This window comes from Trachurus trachurus, assembly GCF_905171665.1.
Source record: "Trachurus trachurus genome assembly, chromosome: 13".
Taxonomy (NCBI): domain Eukaryota; kingdom Metazoa; phylum Chordata; class Actinopteri; order Carangiformes; family Carangidae; genus Trachurus; species Trachurus trachurus.
Genome location: NC_139892.1, coordinates 26,842,450 through 26,853,823, shown reverse-complemented (window position 1 = coordinate 26,853,823; position 11,374 = coordinate 26,842,450). Strand labels below are relative to the sequence as shown.

At 39.9% G+C, this 11,374-nt stretch overlaps 1 protein-coding gene across 1 annotated transcript in view; it reads right to left on the bottom strand.

Annotated features, from left to right (window-relative positions):
* Positions 1-218: 218 nt before the first annotated feature.
* The window catches only part of cadm2b (cell adhesion molecule 2b), a gene marked incomplete at its 3' end in the record, with an annotated part of 165,163 nt that continues 154,007 nt past the window's right edge, over positions 219-11,374 (bottom strand). Inside the window, exons 6-11 of the mRNA XM_083984521.1 lie at positions 8,425-8,583; positions 8,029-8,119; positions 7,670-7,848; positions 2,497-2,523; positions 440-562; positions 219-337 (exon numbers count right to left, since the gene is read on the bottom strand). Coding sequence (XP_083840647.1) covers positions 219-337; positions 440-562; positions 2,497-2,523; positions 7,670-7,848; positions 8,029-8,119; positions 8,425-8,583 — 698 coding nt within the window. The remainder of the gene's footprint in view (positions 338-439; positions 563-2,496; positions 2,524-7,669; positions 7,849-8,028; positions 8,120-8,424; positions 8,584-11,374) is intronic.

Below are 11,374 nucleotides of genomic sequence, written 5' to 3'. Positions count from 1 at the left end.
TCCAATTGTACATAGAGTACACTGATTACAAAAGGAGAAGGCTATACTGTCAGCAAATGCTTTGAAAACAAGCATATCCAAGCTTTCTGAGAGAAGGCAAAAGAACAAGTAAATAATAAGTAAAGTAAAACAGACAGTGACGCTGAGGCAGCGGAAAATTGCATGTCTGCTGTCAAAAGTTGTCATGAAACAGTGGAGGAAAAAAATGCAACAGAAGTTTAAATGAAATACTCTTTCTTTTCCTCTGCATGCACATGGTTTCCCTCAGCGTTGATGATGGCTGTGTCTGCGTCGGGGGCGTCCTCTGCTCCTTTGGCCTCATGTGTTAGATATGTCCCTGCAGACATACAGAGCCACAGAAAGTTTATCCACCCAGGCATATACATTTACTCCAGGCGAGAACATTGTAATTCAAGGGAGCATGAGTGACCTTTTTTACCTTTATGTCTGGCCAGATATCGTCCAAGAGCTATTATCAAACACAAGGTGATGAAGACCACGACTGCCACAATGCCACCGATTAAAGCGTGGTCAGGTCCATGCTGTCCTAAAGCGTTAGGATCTGAAATAAGGCAGAGAGTAGGGAGACATGGATGGAAAAGTGGAGGGATAAATGTTAGCACCTGCAAGATGCTCCACTGCTGTCTCATGCAGCTGGAGACATTTTTTAATGGCTATGAAAACATTTTGCTTCTGCAATTATCCTGAGAGAAAAAAAAAGAATCCAGATGTAGCTTTTCCATTTGTGAACAAAGCACAACAGCCCCAAATGAGCTTCTGCCATTTTTAGAGCAACCTGACGTCGCTGCTTTTGAAGTGCGTGAATTGAGGTTTAAAAGAAGTGATCATAGGAAATACCACAAATCTCTACACATTTCAAAAATGTGTGTTCGCAACAGTGACATGCTGCAAGAAAAGTGAAGTCTGTATATTCGCTTTTTAGCCAAAGCCTCGACACACACATACACTATCTTAAGTGTTTTCTTCTTGCTTACTGCCACATTCATGCTGCTGAAGATCAACTTTTTTTCCTGGTTTATTTTGTCTTTTTTTTTTTTTTTTTTTTTAAAGCAAGTGTTATTCAACATGAAGCATCCTCCAAACAGAGTGCAAGCTGGAGGTTTCCCAGGCAGGGGCATGCCTTTGTGTCTGTCATGTAATAAACTCTAAGTGGCTATGTCTTCACTGTGCACCTCGTGTGCTCTCATTATCTCAAGCTGATGAATGGCTGTGGCTTGTGCTCAGTTTTGCAAAGTGACCCTGGGAAATGACGACGGGGATGTTCCTACAAACCTTGTTATACTCCCCTGTTAACAGAATGCAACCCTCATTTTCAGCAAACTTAAGTGAGGGACATAAAAAAGAATGAAATTGTGAAACATGCAGTTCAACTCCATGCAGAATAGAACCAACATGACTGTTTTATTTGGGATTCACAGGCAGGCACTTCAGACTTTGAAGCAATAATTGTCAACATTAGTACAACAGTCGAATTAACTGAATTTTGGTTGCATGTCGATGGATATAATGATCTGTACAGGTGTTCAACTGTCAACAAGGAGCATAAGCAATTTTCATATCACACTCGGTGCTCACAGGAATGAGACAAGCTAAACAGCTCTTGATGCACTGCAGCTGAACTTGTTATCCAAACACAACACTCACTTTCACCTTAAGTGTGAGTAAATGACCATTAAGTATTTATACTTGTCCAAACAGAGTTTTGTTCGACATGTAAATCCACTCACTATTCAAATGTCAACCCCGAAACAATCCACAGAGGCAGCAATTCAAATCAAGATTGTTGCAAAATATTTAAACAGCTAAGATGACACTTAACATACCACACATTATCACAAAGCTACAAACATGTTTAACAGCACAAGGGCCTCAAAGGGCAATGTTATCCTCATCCAGTGTTTAGTGACATTAAGGCATCATGAACTGGAGATCATGTTTCTGTCCTGTTTTCATCCTCGCATGAACACAACCCCAAAAAATATTTCATATAGGCCTATATACACACTGTAGATAATATATTACACAAATGTGCTCCAACAACAGAGTTTAAATTACTAGGAAAATATGGTAAACATAAATGTTTTTCAAGAACTATGTGATCAGAAATGTAAAACCAAACCAAACCAAAAAAAAAAAACAAGTGCTCATTGAGAATTTTGGCCGTTCCCTTTCATTCCTGCTGTTTTCTCAGGACCTGAGATCAAATATTTGCACACTGGCATAGGTACAACGTCCAGCCCAGCACCACTCAGTCTGCACAATGAAATTGATGGTTCTAAGACAAAGCAAATCAAAAACATGTTGTGTGATAACTTATGCAGCCTGTAGAGAGAAAGCGGCTGGCGTCAGCAGAGCGAGCATCCATGCATGGTGATGGTTTGGCTCATGCTGGGTGAAGGGCCGTGATGTGTCCTGACCCAGATCCAGATCCAGCATCAAATCTGGCTCACAGTGATCATCTAGTGGGATATTTACCTGTCGTAGGCCCTGGAAAGTCTTTGGCTGTTGCCATGGTTGCCGACAGTGACAGCAGTAAAGGGAAGACGAGGGGAACAACACCGTGATAAAAAGGTGACCACAGGGTTCAAAGGAAACATGTGAAATTAGCATGGTCTGTCTTTCTGAGTTTTTTACTTTGACAGCGTGCAGGAATGAGGGAGAGCGAAGCTCGCTGTCAGAGCCAAATACGTGCTCAACTGGAGTAACTGGACAGCGACTGGGAGACGAGCACACGATATATTGACCAGACAAGATGAAGAACAAAAGCTGTAAATACTGAAATTTTCTGTGTGTAATTGGCAAAGTACATCCTTAATGGGTCAGTTAATCAATAATAATTCTGTATATTCCAAGGATGAAAAATAGATAACAATTCTTCTACAAAACATGTTCATTTTTCATTTTAGAGACAAATATCTGACCACCAGGGAAATTAAAACAAAGTGTTTTTGAATATCACCAACATCAGAGGTAGGGTTTTTGGACTGAGTTATATAGTATCTTAAAACATTCAGGTAACACGTCATTTACCTCCTCCTGAGTATTCAACAACATATATTGAGCAGTCCATGATGAATAGTTAAGAGAATGAACAGAGTTTATCTTCCTGCATTACTGTAATATGAAAGGCCTAATCCTGCCTTTTTTCTTTTTTGCCAAGGAGCAATGTTTTAGAGTGGGGTTCTTCTTTCTTTGTATTGTACACATGTAAAAGCATCTACATGTAAGGGAAGACAGTCAATAAGATGATAAACTATTGAATATGAATGTAAACAATGCACAGTGTAAAATATCATGATGAACTCAAACTTGCAAATCTTTCATGAGGCATCCAATATTTGCTAAACCTCAAGGATGCACATAACTCATTTTGGTGAGAAAAGCTGATTGTTTGTTTCTGTCTGAAACTTTGAGTTGATAATCAAAATAAAGCAAAACTCAAATCTAGACAACCTTTCTGTTGTGTTTTCTCTCACAACACTAAAGCTATTTCAGCTGTTAAGGTAACCACTTGGCATATTTTACCTGCAGAGTGCTCCTGTGGCTCAGTACTGCAAAATCATGCACAAACATTACAACACTAATTCCATCAAGGGAGAAAAACTGAAGTAAACAGAACATGTCATTCTGGTTTCTCCAAGTTTGTTGGCATGTAATTACAAATGTGTTCTGTGTGTGTGTGTGTGTGTGTGTGTGTGTGTGTGTGTGTGTGTGTGTGTGTGTGTGTGTGTGTGTGTGTGTGTGTGTGTGTGTGTGTGTGTGTGAAAACAAAAAATTATGAAAACATGTTTTTCTCATGTTTTTGTATTTTCTGCTTCAGTAAAGATTAGACTTGTGTGCAGTGCAGGGTTATTATAGTTAACTAAAATATGAACTAAACAAGACTACAACTAAAACTAGCAATGAAAAAATAATCTAGTGAATTGAAATAAAATAAAAGACTGTTTTTCCCAAACCAAAAATAAAACAAAAACTACAATGAACAATGCAAAACTACCTCAAACTAAACAGATAAAATTAGCTTAGTTTTTTTGGAGATGGCTAAATTAGCAGGAAGATGGGACTATTTCGAGTAGAAAAGATTGAATGTAACATGACAAGGACTGATGGGATCATTTATGGGATGCAACAAAAAGAGAAAAATCCCACAAATTTGAAAGTTCATCTTTGGAGGCCTCACAGAGTCTTTCCTCCTAGTCAATTCCTCAAAATAAAAACAAAACTAGAACTGCTCAATCACTAAAATTGAAATAAAAAAGCAAACTGAAAAACTAAATAAAAATGAAAACTAATGGAAAATGTAAAATTACTATAACCTTGGTGCAGTGGTTTGCTAGCTGTGATAATCTGCCATTACAGTATAACTCGCTATACAGTGATTGTGCATTTTGTCAGTTACCAATAACAGCACTAATTGGAAAGAGTGATAAAAAGGCTGGTGGGACAACAGTGCTGTGTGTAGAAAATAGAGCAAAGAGGAAAGAGAGAAAGAGAGTATTGAATTCACCCAGAAAAACAATGCTATTTTCTATCTCAAAGCCCGGCTGTTAGCTCATCAATCATCAGCTGCGTGTTCAGTGTCATGTTTGTGAGTGCATGGAGCGTTGAGGCGAGGGCAAGGGGGGCTTGCGAGCGTACCTGTGAACGCAGCTGTGACTGCCTATGCCTGATGTGGGAATGTCGGCATTAGCAGACTGGAAGAATGGAGGCTAGAGAGGGAGTCGGGGGAGCTGGAGATGGAGGCACTAAGGTGATGACGTCTACTAAATGAAAACAGGAGCAACGGGGAGCAAAAAACAAAGCTATCCGTAGGGAACAGGCTCAACATGAGAAAACTTGCAGGAAAATCAAACAGCAACAAATCAATTACTGCGCGTGGCTGGTGCAGTGGGTTAATTCTGGTCTTTCCCTCAGTGAACACAAGCAAAAAATAATGAAATAAAAATGCACAGATGATAAAATACAAGAGTTGCACAAATGAGTCAAGCTCTGAATGAGTGAATTCTTTGAGAAATATCTTTGGGGAAAAGGATGAGTCATACATGAAGGATTCATTTTTCTTACATCTGTTACATTTTCAGGCAAGTGATAGCTCGGTAAATAGGCTGCACACAGAATGTAAAACTCATCATGTATTACACTTGTTGAGGTGAACATGAAGTGCGATAAATGAGAGAAATGTGAGGATGAAATGTAAGATGCAGGGCTGCAGATTCACAAAGAGGCGCAGACGGCTCTCCACTGTATTTAACCCAGCTACTATCTGTTACTATCTCTAGCATCTCAGACAGAGTAATTATCATATATGGTGTTTCCTCGTTTTATTTAATACAGTGTATCGAGGAGCATAATCGCAGACGATGATGAATTGCGGCGGAGCGTTGACATTTATTGCTTCTCAGCTCACCTGTCATTAGCAAATTAGGCTTAGAGGCTGAGATGATCCAAAGAGACCCAGTAAGTATTCAGACACGATGGTACTGAAGAATGAATGTCATCATCAGTGGAAATGAGCTCATCTCACACATCTTTTACCTACTCAACTCAATTTGTCATCCTTCCCCCTAGTAACCAGGACCTTTGTATTTGCTGTGACAGAGGGCTGCTGAAGGTTATCAGCTTCTCTGTTGGTGCAGATCCTGTAATTCTAATAAACCCGATTTAACAAATTTGAATTATGTATAATTTGATATAATGCAAAAACCTCCCAGGCTGTGAAATGTGAGGAATAAAACTATGGACCAGCACATGGCACCCAGATATGACAGGATGATATGGACTAGCCTGACATCGCTGCCTTACCCTGTTCATTGAGCATGCCGAAAGAGGAGACTAAGATAACAAAAGCTGAAAGGACGAATGTGTCATCCTCCTTTTCCTTCATTTTTTCCCTGTGAAGGGTTTTCTCTCCCCAAAAGCCTCTGCCTTTAAAATCGAACAAAGAAGCTGCCGTGCATCCAGTAACTGCGTGTGAGCTTGAATAAGTCCAGGGCTGGAGCTGTGATAAGTCGCTCCCAAACAAACTGCACTCTCATGTGGGACTGTTTAATTGGCAAAAATGGAAACAAATAAATCCATGTTGAATTTATATATTCTGTCCTTGTTTTTGTATTTTTTACTTGGCTGTATTTGATAAACATTATGAACATGTGCTGCCGAGGCCTTAATGATCCGTTTCCGGCACCATGCTGTCTTTATTCTCTCATCCCCTCCACTGTCTTGGGATTAACTTATCTCTCCTCCAGGCAGTACTTGGAAGCTAAATTCTGCATCCTTAACACTTTTTTCTGGTTCCTCACAGGAAGAGTCCAAACGTTAAACCTGTGCAGTGATAGGCCTGTGTACAGTCGAGTGAGGTAGTAAACTGGGTTATCCTGCACAGTGCCAAGGTAAGATTTGAAAATGGAATCTTGAAGAAATGGTCTGTGTTGTATTACAGAAAACTTTGTTATGATGTAACTGCCTTTCAAGTTTGAATCTTAGTAAGTAAGTAAGTACATTTGAACCTAAAAATTAAACATATTTAATGAAATTTCTATAAATACTGTGGTCAGCTGTTGGAGGCCATTGATTACTCATTTGATAGTAGAGGGTTGGTGGTCTTGATAGTGCAGAGGTGTTCTTAAGCTCCAATTCCATAAAAACTAACAAATCTCTGTGGCCCAAGGTTGAAATGTCTTGTTTAAGTGCAACAGATTTGGGTTTGTTTCATTTTAATAAGGTACCATTTACTTCCATGCATTTCAACGTATATGCACTTCTGCTTCTTAACTTGCGACATCACAGTGAAAAAACAGGTCTTGGGCCACATTTCTCATTGTCAGAGCTACATTATCGTTGTGAAGCCATGCAGTGGAGAAAATTTCAAATCTATCTCCATTTATTTTTGCATGATCATACAACCATAATATATTGCCAAACAAAATGTATGCAAATTTCATGTTCATGGCAATTAAACAAATATGAGTATTTTTAAAATTTTCAAAAATGAATGGAAACCAATGGCAGTCTCAAAATGGAAAAAAAAAAAAAAAACACATACACAAAATTGTCAAACATATTTTCACATGTTGTCAGCTAAAATGTTAACTACAAATTATTTGTAGTTAAGGATCTAAACTTGGCAAACACACTTACAGGGTCCTGTTTCAATCAAACTGCTGCATATCATTACAGCCAAAATAAAGATAAACATTATTCAGAGAGATTGTTAATTATTTGATAAATCAAATTTTAAACATGTTTGCTGATTTATGCATTTTTAAATATCCATTCATTATCTATTCATGTGGGGTTGCGGGTGACTGAAGTCTGTCAGCTGATATTGGAAAATGAATCACTAATGACTGTTAAAAGATTGAAGTCAACCACAGCTATGATTGGCAGATTATCAGACAAAAACACTGTAACACTGTAATAGGAGATGCTGGAATGTGTGATCTTCCTCTGTTGAAATCTGATTATTGCCTTGTTATCATGCTGTTGGATTTAGAGACTTTTCTATGGTAACATATACCAGCTAAGCCTCTTTATATATTAAGCTGCCTGACTGACAGTCCCTCTGCTGGCTTTGTATCTGTGTAATGATCTCCAACCAACGACAAAACTGATCATCAACAACACGACTCGCCCCCACTGAGGTACCCACCATATACAAGCAGTACGTATTCGGCACTGCTGGTCCCCAGGTCGTTGCTGGCCTCACAGCGGTATGTGCCATTGTCTGTTTTGTTTAGTGTGGTGATGGTTAGTTCCCTGCCCTCCACAATCATACGCTCAGTGTCTGGCAGCTCTCCTCCATCTTTAGACCACAGCACTGGTTCAGGTCTAGGACAGAAAACAATGTAGGCAATTTTTTTCTTTTGTTTTATTTTGCTGTTTGTGATTTCTTAAATGTTAAGAAATAACCAATAAACTGCAGAAATATTCTCTAATGAAGAAGTGAAATTCCTGCTGACTTTCATGCTAGCAGTTCCAAATTGAAGTTGTGAATAAATGCCAACTTACATTGGGTTGCCTATGGATTTACACTCCAATTTGAAGTATTGCCCTTCCTGTGGAATAATCAGTGGGTGTCTGATCTCCAGATGGGGAGCATCTGCGAAGAAGAGGAAAAAAAAATCCAATGCTATGACAGCACTGTGTGTTAGAGTGTGTTAACTCTCACACTGACAAAGTACAACAGTAGTTAGCTCTTTACCCATTGGGCAACTCTTAGCTCTAGCCCGTATCCCTGTTCTGCTTTGATACTAATCCCTTACCTGGAAACTAATCCTACACTAATCCTGAGCAAATGCAAAGCTAAACCTGCAGACATAAATGTAATCTCAATCCTTGTATTTCTTCTCAATACTAATCTTATACCTAATCCAGCTTTGTGGGGGTGTGTATGGCTGCACTCACAGTGGACCTCCAGGACTTCAGTTGTCATGTAGGGGTTGGACAGAGACACATGCTCCACGCTGCAGGTGTAGGCGACGCCGTCATCCCGTTTGTCCACCTGGAACTGGACGCTACTCCTCACTGTGAATGATTTCCCTGTTGCATTCACCTCCTTGGTGCCTGCAAAGAATCAGGAAATGAACAAGGGTGCAATGAACTTGTGAATTGCTAATGTTAAGAGGGGGAAGTAGTTCTGGCTTTTGTGCAAGGTCTTCTTACAAAAAGAGGTGCTTGAAGAAGAAACCGAGAAAAACATGCGAAAACTGTGCTCGTACGTTAACTAAAACGTAAAATTTTATTTCAATTTTATTTTTTTAGTTTTCTGACATAGACAGCTGCAGTGTTGTTGTTGTTGTTGTTGTTTTTCTCTGCCTCTCCTTTGAGAGAGAGAATCCTTGGCCTTTGAAAGTCAAGTCAAAGTAGAGCGAATAGTGAGGGGAGAGCAGTATGAGTGTTGACTCGGTTGGTTGGGTGTGTTTGCTCCTCCAGGACCATCTCTCAAACATCCTAGTCAACACAAACAGGCACACACTCCCCCCTGGCAGTGTAGGGCTGGATTTTTCCATCTCTGTAGTCACACCTTTTCTTTTTTCCGCCCACCTTTGTCTCAGTTTCACGCCCAAATATTCACCATTACACAGCACCAGATCTTGATGTGTCTGGTTGCTTTTTAACCTGCCATGTAATTTTGTCTTCATTTAGATGCTTCTTAACACATGTTGGCATTTCTTTGTAGTTTTCCTCTGCTCTCCTGTCAACACTTTGTGTGGCAGCATCACTTTTCTGTGTGCACAAGGCTCCTGCACCTGAGCATTACAAACAGGATGAAGGCATTAGTTGGAGATGCTTACCCCCCCTCCCCACCCCCCCACCACCACCTTTACATCCCCCTCCATAAAGCATCCACCCCCCCTTTCTCCTTAGACCTTCTGCACTCACCATGCAAACCTAAGATAATCAATACATACATATGTACTCCAATCACTGCTTCACTCACAGATGCACACACCACATGAATTGTTCAATCACTTGGTCTATTAAATACGAAAAGTCCTTTGCAATGAAACCCAGATCACCCATATCATCATCATTTTAGGCCAATCTGTTCCATTTGTTCCACTCCACTTAATCTCTTTGATTTTGTCATGTGCGGGGGATTAATATTTTATTGGCTTTCCACTGGAAAAAACTATTACCACCATGACTGCTATGACTACAGTACTACTATTATCACTGCTACTACCATATGCATTCTTCTGCTTCTTTCCACATTGACAGATAAATAAATAACAACTTTCTTTTTCTGTACATAACGTGATTTAAGGGTATTGATTTTTCATGTAGAAGTTTGAAGAAGTCCTAATGTATGTAAGTACAGATCATCAGTAATTGAACATGTCTGTATCTAAAACAAGTATAGGAAGATTTACTTTTATGTTTTTATTTAGTCTTTCATTTCATTTCTCCTGTAAGAAAGTTGTGATTAATTAGTAATGTACTAATGTTAGTGCAGAATTTGAAAAGTATGTCACATAACTTAAATGATGCAAAGCCTGCGTAGCTAGTTCAGGCAGATCAGTCACATGCTCTCCTCATCCAAATAGGGCGGGTTTGTTAAACCCACCCGTCATCCCTGGCTATGCTGCTGCTAGTGCCGCTGCTGCTGCTCCTGCTGCCCATGAGGCTTTGCAACCCAAACCCACACCCTCCCCAGCATCCACCTGTGGGCTCAGTTTCTATGAACCCCTGAGGGGGTCTGCTTCATTCCCTGTAATGTCTGGCAAAGCAGATCATTCAGAGTTGTCTGAACTATACTAATTGTCCTCTCTCTCTCTCTCTCTCTCTCTCTCTCTCTCTCTCTCTCTCTCTCTCTCTCTCTCTCTCTCTCAAATGTCAGGCTTCAGAACTAAAATTTCTAACAGCAGGACAAAGAAGACAAGAAGATGGAGATAGCTACTAGAGAAGGAGTAAGAAAATAAAACTTACATCCAACTTAACCACCCTCCAGGACATCACCCTGCATCTCAAATGAGAATATTTGAAAAAAAAGGGGAAACACTTCAAGCATCATATATCCTTTGAGCAAACAGGGGAGTCAGAGTCAGAGGCCTTGCATTTGAGAGTCAAAGAACTCGTATTTTGCCCTGAAATACATAAGGGAGAGAGGAAGTGCCTCTGTGGCGTCAAACCAAATCTCTCCAGCTTTTCCTCTCGTTCGTCAAGTTGCCTGCAGCATCAGAGCTACCACAGAGGAGCTGTCATTCTGTTTTAAGGCGGCTGCTAGCATCGCCAGAGAACATGCAGAGGCAGCTTTAGTAAGGATGGGAATGTGCCCAGGTGCATCTGCTTTGAACCAGAGCCCCAAACAAGTAAGCAGAGCTGCATTCAGGCGACTGGAGGGCTCTGCTGGAATCACCAGCTCAGTGTGTGTTTCACTGAGGACTAGCCTTGTGGCAGGATTTTATTTTTTCTAAAATATCTAAGTATAGGTCTAATAAGGCTAATAGTGCAGTTTGTTAGGTATAGCTCCCTAGGATGTGTTTTTTTTCATGTTGATTGGACTAAGTTGACTTCAGCCTTGAAGAAATAAGTGCACAACAATTTGCTTATTCCATGAAGGCAACAGGGCCGTTCTCTAATAGCAGAACTTGCTGCTCGGCACAGTTTGCATCCCACTTCCTGCTGATCAATAATTACACAGTGTTTTCAGAAATTTCATTTTCTTTTTTCTAAAATCCCGTGACCTAATTTTTCCATTAATTTTCTGTTAAAAGCCCTTTAAACATAAAGTCATATTCATGAGAAACAATTATTGCTTCATTTAACAGTGGTTATGGTCTTTAGTTTTACACTGGTACTTGATATCCTTCATTAACAATCTTGTTCATTAAGTATTTTGATGTTTGGCAGT